Below are 19,409 nucleotides of genomic sequence, written 5' to 3'. Positions count from 1 at the left end.
AGAACGCCTACAAGAGCCACGCAACTTAAATCCCGGGATGCGGGGCATGCCCTGGCCTGGGCTCACTGACTAACTAAACAGCTAACTAACTACAGGTACTAACACTGAACGAACCAACGGATCTGGGGACGAGCGACAGCAAAGCTGGAACAGAGTAGTTTGGCAGCAAGAAGGAACGGAGGGTGGTGGGAGCACAGAGCTCCCCTTATACCGCGCCAGGCAGGCGCCACTCCAGGGGTCGCGTGGGGCACTTCCCCCCTACGGGTACTGCTAGGGGAAAAACTTCCAGCACCGGTGCACGTGGTGAGCATGCACTCCTATTGTGGAATACACATGAGCAATCACTCGAAGAAGAATTCAGTTAATCCAATGGCTTCATTTAACATACACAGATAAAGCAGATTTCCGCATTATGGACCATGCCACTGTGTTAGTACAAGCCTGTTTAAAATGAATTCTATCAAGAGGTCACCTCCAGTTCACAACATCATCATTCATCTCATGAAAGCAAGTCCAACAGGAAGCCCATTCAGACACCTGATTGTTGCAAAAATATTTTCGTAAAGCAAAAGCTTTTCTTCTGTGTCCTAGCAATGTTGGTTTTGAATTTAAGTGAAATACATTAGTTCGCTAAGGCTGCAGACCAATGTATGAAAACAGATAAGGCTAGCACTCTTTGTTCAGTCTGTAGAAATGAAGCATGTTTTGCTTTCGGAGGTTACCTTGCTTTTCCTTAAACAAAAAAGTCTTCAGCTACATATTTTAAGATCTGAAGTATATTTAAAAAATGATAATTTAACCAGTGTAGCCAAAATAGCTCTGTTCTGAAACAATTCACAGCATGATCTTTAGAGCAGAACACCCAGCTACTAAGCTGTTCAATGTCATCTCAAAACATTTGCTGAAAAACAAGCGTATAGTAGATGCATTGTTCTAGGATGAGGGTATGTGTTTTTTTTCCCTTCTTTTTTAAAAGGCTTGTTAAATAGCCTGTGCTTAATTCCAGGAGAATAGGGTCTTTTTCTCATTCCATAGGAGAAAGGTTCTCCCATGAAGGATATTGTAATTTTAGTGACACATCAGTCATTTACCTGCTGTTTGTGCCAACAATGGCAAACTCTACTGTGGCTACACAACTAGATTATCTGTATGCAAAATGCTAGGGAAAAACCTCACTACAACAGAAATTCAAACTAACAAATATGGGAATGCATTTCCTCAGCCATTATTTTTATTTCCTTCATCTGAAAATTCTAATAATCTCTATCCCAATTCTCACCCCTTCATTTCTGCCTGTGTCTAATATTGTCTCTTCTCCCTGGGGAAAAAAAAAAGCATCTCCTTTTCTTTCTACAACCTGTTTGCCGTTGTCCATTCTCTTGCAGTTCCCCCCGGTACACTCTGTCTGCACTTGTTTCCTCCCCACCTCCACTACTGCTGCTTCTCTCTCTTCCCTTTGGCTCCCCCTGTAGCCTATTGTCCCCCCACAACCCTCGCCCATCTCTCTCACTAAATAATAAAATAAGTGATGCATTCCAAGCCAATTTGCTTCTCATACTAATGTGCTGCTCCCCCACCAGAGGGGCGCAAATTGGCTGTACAGTAGCAGAGAAGGTAGCTCAATTAATTAGTCTGTGAAACTGCTCTCATGTTCTCCTCCAAATAAAATAATAATAATAATAATAATAATAAATAATCAGAGTGATCATGGCCCTTGTATGGATCATGGACCCCAAAGGCTGAGGCAGGAATGTCTGCAACAGGTAGAGGTTTTTAGGAAAACTTAATGACAAAGTTTCAACCCAAGCAGTTGGTTTACACTTTCAATATAAATTACTTTATCTTTGCAATGATAGGGCTCAAAGCTTACTTGTCCAGAAATGGAAACTGAGATTAGCTTTGACATATTTAAAATAGCAAGTAGGGGTGCATCAAGGATGGGGGGCAGAGGGCCCAACCTCCTCTCTTGGCCCCTGACTGGAGCTGGAAATTTGGCCCAGCTGCCCCTCCATCACGACGCTAAGTGGCATTACAACCCTGTGTTCCTGCTTGGCCCCCTACCTTTGCAGTCCTTCTGTCACTATGGGCACCAGACACCGCCATTTCTAGGGAGAAGCAGAGCAGGGGCACCAGGGAACTGTAGTCCCCAGAAGGGTGGGAGGATAGGATCCAGGCTTTTGGTACTTCCTGGGCAAGTGGAAATGCAGGAAGAGGTGAGGGTCTGGGGCTTGCAAAACTACTTGGCCCTTGGTAGTGATGGTGCTCTTCAGCCTGTCTGCCTCTTTGGGTAAGAGAGCTCAGGGCTGGGCGCAGGATGGGGAGACCACAGGACTGGGTGAAGGGTGGAGAGCACAGATCTGTGTGCAGAGGTGATGGAGGGAGGCATATGTGGGGTTGCATGCAGGGCCGTGGAGGGACAGCTCTGGGCCTCCTCCTTAGGAAAATTCTTGTTGTGCACCAGGTAACAAACTACCTAAGAAGGAATGTCCCTGACCAGTGAGGCTAGTAAAATATGCTTTATTCCGCTGAAAATCTCCCTCTTGTGGAGTGGTACAAAGCGTGCATAGAGCTGTGGCAGTTTGGGAGACACTGGAACTGTCACTGGTCACTAGCATAGCTGGGCTTCTTTAGCACTAGTCTTAGGTCTTGTCTACACTACAGGGGGAGATCAATAAAAGTTATGCAACTTCAGCTATGTGAATAATGTAGCTGCAGTTGACGTACTTAGATCTACTTACCGCGGGGTCCACACTACGCAATGTCGACTGGAAATGCTCTCCCGTAGACTCCCTTTTTGCCTCTTGTTCAGGTGGAGTACAGGAGTCGACGGGAGAGTGATTTGCGGTAAATTTAGCGGGTCTTCACTAGACCTGCTAAATCGACCATTGATGCATTGATCGCTGCGCGTTGAACCCCGGTAAGCGTATACAAAGCCTTAGACTGTATACAATAAGAGCCTGGATTTTGGACCAGTATGTAATCAAGCTATATAGGGAAATAGAGTAAAATAGAAATAGAGTTGGGTCCATGTACAGGACGCATACATTGATATGCACAATTTGTCAGAAATAAACAAATACCTTCATTTTAGTAATGTGCTAATTTAATTTTAAAAAGAGAAAATAGGCAAAAACTAATCTCCGTGAACCAATTCTAAGTTTTGCTATGCTTTTTATAGTCATTGGGAAATTGTACATGAGAACACTCGTAAACATCTGTGAAATATTAGCAGACTGATGAGGACAAGAGACAATGGTTGTTTGCTGTGGCAATCTAATCTTCAGAGAAAAAAATAGTCCTTATTTCACCTTCTCCAGATCAAAATCAGCCAGATCCACTTTGTTTCCTTTGAATTGTTTTTACTCCAAAAGTGGTAAGTTGATTAGAAACAGGAGAACAAAATGCAGGGTTTGGATTGTCTCTGGGCACTGAATCCATGTCTAAGCCTGGTGTTTCAGCCTCAGGAACTTTGGACGCAAACTCTCTCTGTGGTTTTAGGAGGATAGCTGCCTCATTTCTTTGATTGAACATCTGTACTGGCATTTGTAGGGCTGAATCCTTGTCTCGGTTGAGACACTGGAAAAGGTTTCTGACGTCCTTACGGAATTTAGAGCTCATTCCCATGTAGATGAGTGGGTTGTAAAAACTGGCAGATTTGGCAAAAAGGCTGGCTAGGACATTGGTGAGTGCTGGCACTTGAAACCCACATGCTGACCACATAGAGATTACTGCATAAGGAGACCATGCCAGGAAAAAGGCAAAACAAATTACAAATGACACCTGAGAAGGAAAAATAACATGAGATCATCAAAACTGTAAACACCACATTTCTAATGTCACGATTCTAGAACTACTTCAGCTTTTGGAAGAGCGTCTGCATTTTGTAACTACTAAAAGAGCTACTCACCCAAAAGTCATTTTCACAAAGCTCTAGCCATTATCTACCAAAATTAAAGGAAAAGTCTTCCTCACTTTCTCGCAGCTAAATAGAATCAATTAAGAAGCTATGGAAGAGAGTCTGGGTCTCCTTCAAACACACTGGGACTATAATTTTGGTCATTCATTCATATTCTGATGGCTGGAAAATGGGTTTGGAAAAGGAGGACAATTTAAGTTTTAACTCCAGTGAATAAGGAAAAGCTTCCATCAGAATAATTTGCACTGTATGCATCAGTTAGATAGAACACCATTGACACTCTTATAAAGTACATTGATTTTGGTAGGCCAATGTGAATACTCAAATGTACAAGCTATTTTGTTTAAATGTACTATATTTCATAATCAAAATGATTTATCCTACAGGACTGGAAATAGTAAAACAAAATTTTACAGTGGAGACCTTTTGTTGTTGCCAGTAATGTTGTACGGCCAGCAAATTTTGCTGTCATTTAAGGAATGTTTCAGGAGATACATTAACATGCAATATGGTGGTTATAAGAGGAGAGCAAATCTTTAATCAAGTACAAAAAACATTGAAAAGTCTAATTTAAACCAGAAATGACTCTGAATGACCAGAAGTCCCTGCTTTGGCTGCTTCTGCTCCTATCCATTGGAGTCTTTGACTGGTTCCACTGCACTTTTTCCTCAAGGTCACCTGGAGTCAGGGAGGCACCAGCTGGATCCTGGTGCCCACAGAGCATGTGCGAGATCTCCCTTGAACAGTTCTGGGTCCAAGGTGGTGCTGAGAGAAGGGAGGAACCCCATTTTAATCCCTCCAACCAGTGCAACTATCCCTGCTTTGTCTGCTTCTATAGCTGCAACTACACGCTGGACTATCTGGCTGGTTCCTATTTGAAACACTCTGTGTAGTATCTTAAGAAAAGAATAGGTCATAGTTAAGGCTACATTTTAGTCATGGGTATTTTTAGTAAAAGTCATGGACAGGTCACAGGCAGTAAACAAAAATTCATGTGACCTGTCCACAACTTGTACTATACCCCTGACTAAATTGGCAGTGCTCATGGGGACTGGGTTGGGGGGACGACTGTGCATGCTTGGGGGATGGCCTGGGGGGTGCCCCAAGTGCTGGGGGGGTGCCCTAGATGCACGGGGGTTACAGGCATTGCAGGGGTGGTCTGGTGCGCACCGCAAGTGTTCAAAGGGGTGGTCCCGGGGGCACTGCAGGTGCGAGCCATCCGGGACCCATGCTGGTGCTACGGAGGTGGGGGTGGGGGTGGGGGTTGGTAGGCTCCCTACCCGGCTTCTTGGAAGCAGTGACATGTCCCTCCCTAAGCTCCTCGCTCCGTGCCGCGCACTGCTAGCCCTGCAACTCCCATTGGCCAGGAACAACGGCCACTGGGAGCTGTGGGGGGCAGTACCTGTGGGCAGAGGCAGCGTGTGGAGCTAGGAGCTGAGGAAAGGACATGTTGCCGCTTCCGGGGAACCCCCTCAAGGTAAGAGCTGCCCCTCCCATACCCCAACCTCCAGCTCCCCCACCCAAACTCCTCCTGCTGCTGGGGGAGAGGGGCAGTGATCTGAGACTGCCCCAGCAGTGGCAGGTACGACTGGCCCAGGGGGCTGCCCGAGCTGCTCAGGGAGCTCCGGCACCAGCCACACCGGCTGTGACTTCCTTGACAAACTCGCAGCCTTAATTATGGTATAGATCAAAAGAAGAGATAATGGCTGTCCTTCATATGGGGAATCAGAGATTAGAGACACATTAAACCATCCAGTTTATCCTCATGCAGTTAAAGGATTGTTCCGTGCATTTCAGGGTATGGCTATGCAGACGTCCGAGATGGGAGTGCAGCATACGTAGCTATACCCAAGCTAGCTTTGATCTAGCTAGCTCAAATAGCAGCAGTGAAACTGCAGAAGCACGGGCTGTATAGCCCCACCCAGGACTTTGGGGAGGTACTCAGTCATCTATTCCATGTTGTTATCCATGCTCCCATGGCTTCACTGCTCCTGTCATTTGAGCAAGCTGGATCAAAGCTATCTTAGCTCCGATACCCTTAATGTGCTTACTGTAGTTTGGTTAAAATTATGATTCAGGATAGAGGAGGGAGAGGAATATAATCATTTAAAAGTATTTGAAGAACATTAAGACCATGATAGCTCATGGTTCAAGGGGTTTACTATGGATAGGGTTGTTGAAGGGTCCAAACAATAGGAATAATGGTATCACACTTTAGTGAAGGAAAATTTAGGCTGAATACAGTTAGGAAGTTTTTCCTAATGTCCAACCTAAATCCCCTTGCTGCAATTTAAGCCTATCGCTTCTTGTTCTATCCTCAGAAGTTAAGAAGAACAATTTTTCTCCCTCCTACTTGTAACCACCTTTTATGTACTTGAAAACTGTTATGTCTCCTCTCAGTCTTCTCTTTTCCAGACTAAACAAACCCAGTTTTTTGTATCTTTCCTCATAGGTCTTGTTTCCTAAATCTTTAATAATTTTTGTTGCTCTTCTCCAGACTTTCTCTAATTTGTCCACATCTTTCCTGAAATGGGCACCCAGAACTAGACACAATACTCCAGTTCAGACCTAATCAGTGCGAAGTAGAGTGAAAGAATTACATCTCATGCCTTGCTTACAACACTCCTGCTAATATGGCCCAGAATGATGTTTGCTTTTTTTGCTTGTGATCTATTATGACCCCTAGAACCCTTTCTGCAGTACTCCTTCCTAGACAGTCATTTTTCATTTTGTATGTGTGCAATGATTATTCCTTCCTAAGTGGAGTACTTTGCATTTGTCCTTATGTAATTTCATCCTATTTACTTCAGACCATTTCTCCAGTTTCTCCAGATCATTTTGAATTTTAATCCTATCCTCCAAAGCACTTGCAACCCTTCCCAGCTTAGTATCGTCTGCAAACTTTATAAGTGTCCTCTCTATGCTATTACGTAAATCATTGATGAAGTTATTGAACAGAACTGGACCCAGGACCGATCTCTGACGTACCCCACTGGATATGCCCTTCCAGCTTGACTGGGAACTACTGATAACTACTCTTGGGAATGGTTTCCCAATCATTATGCAGCCATCTTATAGTAGCTTCATCTAGGTTGTATTTCCATAGTTTATTTATGAGGCGGCCATGCGAGAGAGTATCAAAAGTCTTAGTAAAGTCAAAATATACCACATCTACTGCTTCCTCCCTATCCACAAGGCATATTACACTGTCAAAGAAAGCAATTAGGTTAGTCTGAATGATTTGTTCTTGACAAATCCATGCTGTTACTTATATTATTATCTTCTAGGTGTTTGCAAATTGATTGCTTAATTATTTGCTCCATTATCTTTCCAGGTACTGAAGTTAAGCTGACTGGCCTATAATTCCCCGGGTTGTCCTTATTTCCCTCTTTATAGATTGGCACTATATTTGCCCTTTTCCAGTCTTCTGGAATGTCTCCCGTCTTCCATGACTTTTCGAAGATAATTGCTAATGGCTCAGATATCTCCTCAATCAGCTCCTTGAGTATTCTAGGATGTATTTAATCATGCCATAGTGACTTTAAGACATCTATCTGGTCTAAGTAATTTTTAACTTGTTCTTTCCCTATTTTAGCTTCTGATCTTACCTCATTTTCACTGGCATTCCCTATGGTAAATGTCCAATTACCACTAACATTTTTGGTGAAAAACTGATATAAAAACGTCATTTAGCACGTCTGCCATTTCCCTATTTTCTGTTATTGTTTCCCCCCCTTCATTTAGTAATGGGCCTACCTGTCCTTGGTCATCTTCTTGCTTCTAGTGTGTTTGTAGAATGTTTTCTTGCTACCCTTTATATCTCTAGATAGTTTAATCGTTTTGTGCTTTGGCCTTTCTAATTTTGACCCTACATACCTCTGTTATTTGTTTATATTCATCCTTTGTAATTTGACCTAGTTTCCACTTTTTGTAGGACACTTTTTGAGTTTCAGATAATTGAAGATTTCCTGATTAAGCCAAAGTGGTCTCTTGCCATACTTCCTGTCTTTCCTATGCAGTGGCATAGTCTGCTCTTGTGCCCCTAATAATGTCTTTGAAAAACTGCCAGCGCTCTTGAACTTTTCCCCCCTCTGACTTGTTTCTGATGGGATCTTACCTACCAACTCATTGAGTTTGCTTAAGTCTGCCTTATTGAAATCCATTATCTTTATTGTGCTGTTTTCTCTCCTGCCATTCCTTCGAATCATGAACTCTACCATTCCATGATCAGTTTCACCTAAGTTGCCTTGCACTTTTAAATTCTCAACTAGTTCCTCCCTATTTGTTAAAATCAAATCTAAAACAGCCTCTGCCCTAGTAGTTCCACCTTCTGAAATAAAATATTGTCTCCAATACAATCCAAGTACGTGTTGGATAATTTGTGCCTTGCTGTATTACTTCCCCAACAGAAATCTGGATAGTTGAAGTCCCCCATCACCGCCAAGTCCTGTGCTTGGGATGATTTTGTTCGTTGTTTTAAAAAAGCATCATCCACCTCTTCTTCCTGGTGAGGTGGACTGTAGTAGACCCCTACCATGACATCACCCTCGTTTTTTACCCCTTTTATCCTTACCCAGAGATTTTCAACAAATCTTTCTTCTATTTCCATCTCAAACTCAGTCCAAGTGTATTTATTTTTTAATATATAAGATAAGGAAGACCTTATTTCATTTGTGTCATTTACAAACATTACAAATGTAAGGGATCAGATGGGTTAGCGGGTTTAGTAATAAGCCACCTTTCCTCTAGGTCACCAGTTCAAAACTGACCTGACTCAGTGGGGACCAGGGGTGTTCAATAGTCTAGATGAAATGAGGTGGTGGGTTTCAATTCAGGTCACAGACAGGACTCCACATCACAACTGGTGCTTATTAATATCCTTATTGGCAGGCTCAGGAGGATGGCTGAAGATGGAATGAGCAATGAGACCAAACTGTCCTCTCATCTCTAAAATGCTTAGGGTACGCTGGTAAGGAAACATGGGGGAAATTTTGCAATATCGGTGGTGTGCTTGTTCCAGGGATAACTAAAGGGATTTTCATTTTCTTTTCTCTCAAATCTAGCATTGTTCTAAGAGTTAAATTACATATATGTATATAACCTGCTATATTGTAGGCAAAGAATTGTCCGTTACCTGAGTAATATTTCGTTTCATGAGCCGCTGCCTTTGGCTAATTTTTTTACCTCTTGTGGTCTTGTGACTTGATTTAACAGTCTTTATTATGGACACGTAACAGAAAACCATGATGGAGACAGGAATAAAGAAGCCAAATATAAAGACTCCAATCACATAGGACTTATAGACAACAGAAAATGTTGCCTTGATCCAGTCTATTTCACATGTTCCATATTTGTGGTCTGGAAAAATTGAACAGATTAAGTATGAACAAATCCATTTATCCGAAACAGTTATGGATTGTATTAACTGATGTGCACTTTACAAAGTCTTTAGAGAGGTTTATACAAGAAAAATCTGCATTTCTCATCACTTCTATATCACCTATTTAAAACAAAATTGATTCCCCATTTAAGATGTACAGAAAATGTTATTTTCTACAATTGACAAATTGTTTGTAAAACAAAATTCTCATTTACGTGAAGGCTGTATTTACTCCACTCTAACAGTGTAACAAGGCCTTAAAGTAAGCATAAATTAAGTTTAAACTACCAGAGTGTTCTAGACGGGACTTCTTGCAAATGAGATTCAGACATTTCTGTCTTTATGTATAGAATATTATGTACAGAAATGTATATTAATTCCTTGCTTTGCCATTCATCAATCACATTACTCAACTATCAAAGGAATGTAGCATGCAGGAAATAAAGTAACTATTGGTTTCAGTATTATCTAGGTTACTCACTCTTACACTGTCCAGTAATATTCTGCAGAATTGCACAATGATTACTACTGTTTTTAATGGACACAGATGCTGGATAAGATTTTTCTCCATATAGGTAATTCTGTAGAAATGAACACTCACCTGTATAGCTACCCCACCCTAGAAGTGGTGCACTGGCCCAGAAAAGAGCAGTTGCCCATATCACAATCATGGTTAATGTAATATTTTTTCTATCAATTTTGTGAGCTGTAAGTAAAAGATAAAGATAACAAATTTGATCTCCAAAATAGATTAACAAGAAAGATTGTTTGCAGCTACACCTGAATTTTAGAAGAGAAAATGTTTAAAAAAATTAATGTTGTAAGAAAATAGGTATATTGAATTGTGCAATCTAACAAATGTTAAGAGCTGACGGAAATATTTCTTCACTTAATAGATTATATGAAAAAGAGCAGTTCCATTAATGAAATACTGTTACCGCCTTTTTTGTAAATACAATAGTTCAGATCAATGTTCCCTCTAATTTTTTACATCTGTGTACAGAATGAATTTTGTTATGTGCACCAATATGGAGGTGATGTCTGGCAGGAGTGGGGCCGAGGGGTTTGGAGTGTGGGAGGAGGCTCAAGATGGGAGGGAAGAGGTTTGGGATTCAGAGGGGTGGGAGTGTGGGCTCTGGGGTGGGGCTGGGGATGAGGGGTTTGGGGTGCAGGCTGCCCCAAGGCTGCAGCAGGGAGAGAGGCCGCGACAGTTCCGGCGGGGCTGGGGAAGAGGCGCCTCTCCCCAACCATGGCAGTTCCGGCAAGGGCTGGGGGAGAGACACCTGTGCACTTGTGTGGCTCTTATATCCTGCTGCACGGCCACACGGCCTCTCAGTTTAGAGGAAATTTAGGTCCATATTCCCATTTACACTGAAGCCCCTCTACATTGCTTTGACAGTATAAAGAGGGCTTAATGTGGGGGTAAATTTACAATAAACATTTACAAATATTTGTTTCCTTTGCTTTACAAATAAATAAGTAAAAAGGAATTTTCTGACTGAACTTGCAAAGATTTACTTCTTAATACTGTTGCCTGATCTGTAGAATACATATTAATTATATTGATTACTTAAGAATCCCCAGTTATCACTTTGAAAGGGTTGCCAGGTTCTTCCCCCGAGATAGTTGGGAACCCTGATGTGCACAGTTGTAACACTCACACTATAGGAACTCTTTTATATTTACAAATGTAGTTTATTAATACATTTAGCACAAACACCCCAAGTCAGTAAGGTAGATAGATATACTACAGAATATACACCTGCACACCCATATACTCACACCATCTCTTGTAGCACAACCTGAAATGTAGCCATCATCTTCCTCATCACCATCACCCATACCCGTCATTCTGGCACCTCCCAAGGACTACATCTCTCTCTTCTACCGCCCTAGGCTGGGATGCCACTTTTATATGTTACACTAGCACTGCTATGTTTGATGCATATTCAAGAGGGGATTTGCTCCCTTTTCCTTATTTGTATGCCCTTACCTTACTAATGTTGGAGTGTCTTTTTCCTATAGGTTAGTATATCAATGATCTCAACTTATCATCACATACGTCAGTTTGTTACCATGGCCCTTTTGTGATTAGGTATCACGTTTGTTATTTTTGTCCTAATTGGTTATTTCGGTTCTTTCCAAGTTCCAAGATGTGATGTACCTGTTAAGTTTAAAAGGGTATGCACTTAGGAAAGCCCCTGTGCCAACCTGCTTTAACGCATCTTCTATGTTAAAGGTTGCAGCCACACATGGACCTTATGCTTTAGCTCATTACCATGTATCTAGGTGAAAGATCCCAAACATATGTATGCTAACTTTGCCTTAGGTAACATACAGCATGTGGCCTGCAGGTTCCTTGTGTTAAAATATACTCTAATGTAAACCTGTAAATCTATTATAATAAAACAAATAATCAAACCCATAAGAAAATAAGGTAGTTATAAGAAAAGATATATAGGGAAGTAAGCAGGCTACCCTTAGATGTATCTCATGTACCTATAGTCAGAACTTCCCCTTAAACTCTGTTTTTGGCTCCCCAAATATCTGGGGTTTTTTGTTAGACCGTTTATCTGTCCAAAGTTCATAGGCCTCAAGCCTTATGTTAACTTGCTGAAGTTAATGTCTTACAGGATACAGGCCTGTAAGTTTCTTGCATTACTGCTAAATATAATGTAAAACAGTAAATATAATAAAGGCAAGCTTGCCCACTGGCTACAGTAGCAGTGAATATGACAAAGGCAAATTAGCCCACTGGGCAACAGTACCTTTTGATATATTTAAATCTGGTATACTTGTTAGGTGGTGAGGTTGGCTGGTAGCAACCAGTGAATTTTAACTCATGCCAGCATAGCATTTAGGAGAAATTTTCTGGGAACTTGCTTGACAAAAGAGAGATTTGGCTTCATTTCCAGGTGTTATCAGTATCATTGACTACTTGAGGACCCTTTTCTTTTGAAAATGAAGGACATACTGTCTTTGTCATATATTGAATAGGAACCTTCTTGTGGCGGTGATGAGGACGAACTCAGGCTCCTAACTCTGGCAGGAAAGTATCAGAAAACTGCTTGACTCTATTTGAAAGAAAGAGTCCTCTTCTTCATTACTTCCTTTGGTAATGGATGATCGTGTAATGTTCCTCCCTCACATCTTTCCCTAAAAGCTTTACATCTTTCTCCTAGTTTTATGTCTCCATCTGTTCTCTTGTGTGCTTTCCATGGTTTCCTTGGTAACCCTGTGTGACAGAGAGGCACCTTGGCAATGGGTCCTCTGTTCTTTGTGAACAGGTTTCACCTCAGACCTGACAAACACATATCTTGCAGGGTATTTATCCATAAGGGATGTCATATGAGGTGTCTACAGAAAGCTCATTATTTGTCAAGACTCAAATCTTTTCAAGATGTGTGTATAGCTAACATCGAAGGAATAATGGGTTTATGTTGAAAGTATGCTTTATGGACTTGGAGTAGAAATTTATGACCAGGAGTTGATGTGCCTAGGGTAGGGGTAGGCAAACTACGGCCTGTGGGCTGGATCCGGCCTGCCAGCCATTTTAATCCAACCCTGAGCTCCTGCTGGGGAGTGGGGTCTGGGGCTTGCCTCACTCTGGCACTCCTTCTGGAGAGCAGGGTCAGGGGCTACTCCACACAGCTCCCGGAAGCAGTGGCATGGCCCAGCTCCAGCAAGGGAGCAGGGCTGGGGGTAGCTCCATTCAGCTCCTGGAAGCAACAGCATGTGCCCCCCCCCCCCCAGATCTTATGCATAGGGGCAGCCAGGAGACTCCGCTCTGCACTCTGCCTCCATCCCAAGTGCCAACCCCGCAGCTCCCATTTGCCAGGAACTGCAGCCAATGGGAGCTGCAGGAGTGGTGCCTGCGGATGGGGCAGTGTGCAGAGCCACTTGGCTGTGCTTCTGCATAGGAGCCAGAGAAGGGACATGCTACTGCTTTCAGGAGCTGCTGGAGGTAAGCGCTGCATGGAGCCTGCACCCCTGATCCTCCTCCTGCCCTCTGACCCCCTCAATCCCAGCCCTGATCCTCCTCCTGCAGCCCAAACCCCTCATCCCCCGCGCCCGCAATCCCAGCCGAAGCCTGCACCCCTGCCCCAGCCCTGATCCTGCTCCTGCCCTCTGAACCCCTCAATCCCAACCTGGAGCACCCTCATACATCCCAAACTCTTCATCTCCAGTTGCACCCACAGCTGGCGCCCTCACCTCCACCCCCGCTCCTCCCCAGCTGGAGGCCCCTCCCGCACCCTGAACTCTTCATTTCTGGCCCCAGCCCAGAGCCCACACCCCCAACCAGAGCCTTCACCCCCTTCCCCAACCCCAATTTTGTGAGCATTCATGGCCTGCCATACAATTTCTATTCCCAGATGTGGCCGTAGGGCCAAAAAGTTTGCCCACCCCTGGCCTAGGGGATGGCCCATGTAAGCAAGAGGGAGTTGTCACTCCTCCCTAATTAGGTGGCGAGCTAATGCAAGACTCAACTGACCAGCTTTGCTCCCTCCCAAAACTATCAATGGAAAACCATCATAGGCACCACCAAACAAATGAAGCCTCCTTGAGGTGAAAAAGGAATGTTACAACAGACAGAGTTTTGCCTTGGCTGTAATTAGAAAGTAAAGGCTGTTTTCAGTATAGCACAGAGAAGGGAGAAGCACTCTGGATCCACTTTTTGGAGGTTTTATGAACCTTGTGTTGCTTTCCTGATGTTTGGGCCCTGCTCCTTGTTAACCCAGCCAGCTCTGCAAAAGACTGAGCTTTTTCAGGAAAACCTATTTTATTACATAGACAAGGTAACTATTGATAAGTGTAGATCCAAGTTCAAGTTTTATGATTTTGTTTTGTGTTGTCATCAGTTGTTTCCATCTTTCTCTCATTTCTAGTTAGATCTTTATTCTTTCTTAAATAATCCTTTGTTTTAAAACATTTGTTTTATTGTAAGTGCTCACAAGTGCAGTTTAGTTTAGAGAAGTCGTGGCTAAAGATAAAACTGGGGTACACAGCAGCTCTGGATAGATGGTATCTGGAATTTCTGTGAGTAGCCAGTCTCAGGGTGTTGTCTGATATATTGATTATGTATTGTTATATCGATTACTTATAAACCCCAATTAACACTTTGAGGTTTGATAGGTTCTTTTCCCAAGATCGGGCCCAGTATTATTTGAATTACATTTTAGTTGGAAGCCCCTATGTGTACGGCAATGGCCACAACACCCAAACTCAGGGAAGGCCTTTTGAAATTGTAAAATGTTTATAATTACTATAACTAGTCTTTAAGTAAAACAATCCAAACAAATAAGGTGAAGTGATACAGGAATGTAATAATGCCCAGCACCATCACATATGCATACTCACTCTATCCTTGGGGAGGACTCGAAGGTTGAGACAAATCCCAGTCTGAGTCAAGGGTCAATTCCAGTGGCCTAACCCATAACTGGATGTTTTATAGGTCTTGATGTTCATCATGCATATACATGAGAGGTTCCTCCCTCTTTTACCATATCACAACTTCCTCACCCTCATAATGTTGTGCTGTCTTATCCTATAGGTTAGTATATTCATTCATTTAAGCTTATTAGCATATGTCAGTTGGTTACTATGGTTACCTATGGTTGAAAATCTGCTGATGTTTTTCCCTCCAAAAATACCCCGAACTGGTACTGACTGACTTCTTGCAGTTATCAATCAGTAACTTTATGCTTAGTTTCAGCACTTCTGAATATTGCAAAACAAGCAAAACAATATCTTACACCATCTTGTGACTTAAGGACACTGCTGGCTTATGTATTTATGCTAATTCTATTAAACAGTGTACTTCTACTATGGCTATTGGGCCTTTCTGTTATGCTAACTGCTTACGCTAATCTCTTATAGACTTGGTACTATAGGTTTCTTGTGTTTCTGCAATATTATTCCTATCTTTTACCATACCAGTATGTGGGCTACAGAGGCTGGATATCACAGGGGAATGATTCAAAGGGATTCAGGGATTGGGGTGCGTGACGGGATCCCCGGGGTGCAGTCTGGGACTGTGGCACTGCTGTGCACCCCTGAACTCTCTCCGGCCTGGGCTGTCTCTGACAATGTCTTGCTAGTGACCCTCCCCAGGTGCTGTTATCACTTAGCACAACCACACGTGGAGCCCCATACCCAGCTAGATTGCATGAATGCTCCCAGACCCACTCACGAATCACACAGGAAAAGGCATCAGCCAGATCCCCCCAGCTCCCAGCACTGTACCCCAGGAATATACCATCTTGCACTGCTCAAAATGAGCACTGCAAATTTATTAATTGGTTCACCACTTCGTCAATGGAAAGTGGACATACACAAGCCTTTGTAAACCTGAGCAGTTTTGCTACACACTTCATACAAACTCACTGGTAAAGATAAACAGTAAAACAAATTTATTGACTACAAAAAGATAGATTTTAAGTGATAGGCAAAAAGTCAGAGTTAGTTACCAAAATAAAATAAATTATAAGCATGCAGTCTAAACTCTCCACCCTATTAGACTGGCCAAGATCTAGCTTAAGCAGTTTTTCTCACCCCACTTGATATTGCAGTTCATAGTATGCAGATTTCACCCTTGAAACCTGGGCCAGTCTCCTCTGCTTAAGTCTTCTAGTGACTTGTTGCTTGCAGCATGGGTGGGGGCAGGAGAAAGGTGAAGCATGGGCCTGCTCTGTTCGGTTTTATACCCCCAGTTTCATGTGCTTGGGGAACACACAAGTCCAGGAATGCCTGGTAGGCATTAGAGAGTCTCTAGGCAAGGTTGAGCAATTCCCCTGGTGTGGCCTCATGCAGATGAGTCATTGAATTATAACTCCCTGGCTGGACAATGGCTCTTGATGAGTTGTTTGATACCCCGCCCAGGCACTGGTTACTTTCCTTGCTGTTGCCTCTGGGGAACTAATATCTGGCGGACTCCCCAACTTACAGCATATTTTAGTGACCACCATGCAACACGATTCTCATAACTTCATATGCATTAACAATATACATATATGGATAGAAAAATCACTTTCAGCAGATCATAACCTTTTCCCTGATACCTCACACAGCCTGCTTTATATGCAAGATCACAATCATATATAAATGAGGAACATGGGGGTTACAGGGTGCTCCCCCAAAGTACAGAATGTCAGAGGGTGCACCTATTGTTAACCTGTAAGGCGAAGAAAGGGATGGTATTAGGCCAGAGGAGAATGTTTGAGTGGCTGAAGGGCTGGCAGCATCAGAGAGCGGAGACCCAGCTACCACAAGACAGACTCCCTTTTGCTAGAGGCAGGGAGTAACAAGGTGACTCTCAATTCTGGGTACCCTGAGAACCATCACACTCTCAAATTAGCCTGTACACTCTCAGGAGCAGAGACTAGGGGTTCAGATTCTGATTTCACGCTGCTATAAACTGGACTGAAATCAATACAGTTACTAACTCATAGCTTACACTAACGTCAATGGGATTAGAATCAAACTCCACATTGTATTCTGCATTTGTAAAACATCATGCACAGGTATAGTGCAATATAATTACATACCCAAAAGCCCTATGTTTAAACTATGTTATGAAAGTAGTAATATTCTAACTTTACAATGTTTGACTTTGCAACTCTAACAACAGTCTTTCAATATACAAAAATATATATATATAATTTCCCAAGTTTTTAAAAGAACATTCTGTTATGCACTTGACATACTCTGTCATAGGATCTCTTCATCGCAACCACAGATCAGCACAATTTGAACTCTGGACCTAGCAGCACTGCCGTTCAGACCTCTACCACTTGAGCTAAAAGACTATCTACAATAGATGGCAACATGAGTAGGCTGGTGTCCTATGTGGACAAGCCACTAGGAGGACAACACAACACACAACGGACTGAACGAGTAGCCCCATTTTACAGACACCAAGCATACTGCACACTGTCTGATAAGCCAGGCAGCAAACTTGATAAGACTTGTATATGATATATTAGAGACCTGGATTCTTTTTATTGACAGCTTCTATAACCTTGCACTGGAGTAGGAGACCTAGCTCAATAAATAAGGATTCTGAAGGACACAGAATTAGTAACACTGGTCAGTAGAAGAGGTGAGTCAAGAACTCATGGGATGGTGACTCCCAGCTCAGGGTTGCAAGGGTTGGAGGAATATTGTGTGTCCCCCATCTGGAGTTTCAGCTCAGGGGAGCTGCTTCAGAATGATTCAGGGAGTCACTGGGGAGCATGCTCAGTACCACTGGGGGGGGGGGGAAGTGTAGTGTAGGGAATGTTCAGAGATTTCAGCAGCAAGCCTACAATAAATTGTATTAATCTTAGGTAAATGAAGATTTTTAAACAGCTTATAACTTGGCCAAATTTGAACAGGTTTTCATAGACACAGCAAGAAGTCTCTGACGCCAGAACTATCTCCCTGGCAAATTTCGGATTCCTGTTTCAAAACAGAGGCACAAGAGCTCTTAAAAGTGGTTTGAAATTTTTTTTTAATGGGAAGTGTTAGGCGACCTTAATATATCAGTTGCTACCATAGGTCCTATAAAAAGTGTTTTTTGGGAGTGGGACAAATATTTAGATTTTCGTAAAAGAACAAAGCTTAGTATTGTATTCACAAGTGCACCTCTAATTATACTGGAAACATGAGTTTTAGTAAAGTAAAATAGACAATTGTTTGTATATTTTCAATCTAATTCTTTGGCTTGATTTTAAAGATTTCAAGTGTATAATATTGTCAACACATTTAATAAAATACCTTTGAGGTAGTGATTTGATGTTTGGCAAAGAAAGCAGACATACCTTGGTGGAGCTGGCATCCTTTAATGTATCTGATGACACTGATGGCTGTCAGGGTATTAATACTGATTAGACCAAAAAAGAGTATTATAAATCCATCCACCTGACAAGGAAAGAGTGGAGAGAAGAAGAAAAAAAATCCAAACTCTTGGTATAAAGGGCATATTTCAAAGGTAGAGAACACAGAAAAAACATGACATTTATTAATATTGAATATGTTTCTACTAAGTATTCTGAAAGAGTTCTCTTTAATATTTATTCACACTTTCAATTCTAGGCTGTGTTTGATCTTGCATGCACAGAAACAACTTAAGGACAGCAATTGAAAACGATTACTTTTTTTTTTGCAGGGGAAAAATCCAGGAGAAAGACTAAAACAAACCCAATGTCACAGGAATCTGTACATTCTCCTGTTACTAAATTAGGGTCTAAGTATTCAGAAAAAGATTAAGAATCTGGAATTGTAAATAATGCAGTTACCTTGCATGTCCATACTGAAGTGATTAGAAAGCCATCATCTCTAAGAACATTAAACAGCTCTAGAATGCCCCTTGAATAGCCGAAGAGGGAAATGCCTGCATCTGAGACAGCAAGATTGAAGGTGAGATAGTCCTGAGGGTCCAGGGAATGTCGTTGGTTGTACATGATGAAGATCACCCCACCGTTGCCAAGCCAAGAAAGCCAACCTATGCAATTAAAGTCAGTGCTGTAGGACAACTGGAGAACAATTTGAAAGAAAAATACTAATTGGTATTTTGCACTTCCTCTTTTGCAGGACAAAATGGGTCATGCCATTGGCTCGCCACTTTCCATAAGTTGTGGCATTGACTGACACTGTCTTGGAGCCCCATCAATTTTGAACTACAGGATGATGGCTGTGACAGAAGAGGTTAGACAAATATATTGAGCAATAATGGGAGGAAATCTCAGAAGTCCGACAAGAGCATAGAGAGCCTCAGGTGGTTGCCATTATTAAAATTAAACTTTCATTGCAAATAATCTCCTAATTAATTCACAATTTGTGATGAACATTCAAAAGACAAGTTGACTGAATATGGAGAGACTGGGATAATCTCCCTAAGACCGCTGTCCTGTCAGGATTTTCCAGTAGTGCACACATCTCACCAGTAATACATGTGACCATTGTACATAACATATTTTCATAAGAATATTTTTGAATGAAGCTGGAACAGATCTGAATAGTTTATATTACATTGGACATTTCACAAAAGCGCCTGTTTTTAAGGTTCACATACAAAATAGCAGTTGATCAGACCTTGCCCAGGAATTAAGGAACAGAAAAAAATCAGAAAACTGC

At 42.2% G+C, this 19,409-nt stretch overlaps 1 protein-coding gene across 1 annotated transcript; it reads right to left on the bottom strand.

Annotated features, from left to right (window-relative positions):
• Window positions 1–3,209: 3,209 nt before the first annotated feature.
• On the bottom strand, window positions 3,210–18,798 carry LOC140913133 (opsin-5-like). The gene is made up of 5 exons (XM_073348925.1): window positions 18,572–18,798; window positions 18,095–18,194; window positions 9,898–10,002; window positions 9,051–9,274; window positions 3,210–3,780 (listed from the first exon to the last, which is right to left on the bottom strand). The coding sequence occupies exons 1-5, from the start codon at window positions 18,734–18,736 to the stop codon at window positions 3,325–3,327; spliced, it is 1,050 nt and encodes a 349-aa protein (XP_073205026.1). The 5' UTR covers window positions 18,737–18,798; the 3' UTR covers window positions 3,210–3,324.
• Between the last annotated feature and the right edge of the window lie 611 nt (window positions 18,799–19,409).

Source organism: Lepidochelys kempii, chromosome 6 (assembly GCF_965140265.1).
Source record: "Lepidochelys kempii isolate rLepKem1 chromosome 6, rLepKem1.hap2, whole genome shotgun sequence".
NCBI lineage: Eukaryota > Metazoa > Chordata > Testudines > Cheloniidae > Lepidochelys > Lepidochelys kempii.
This window is presented reverse-complemented; position numbering and strand designations above follow the sequence as displayed.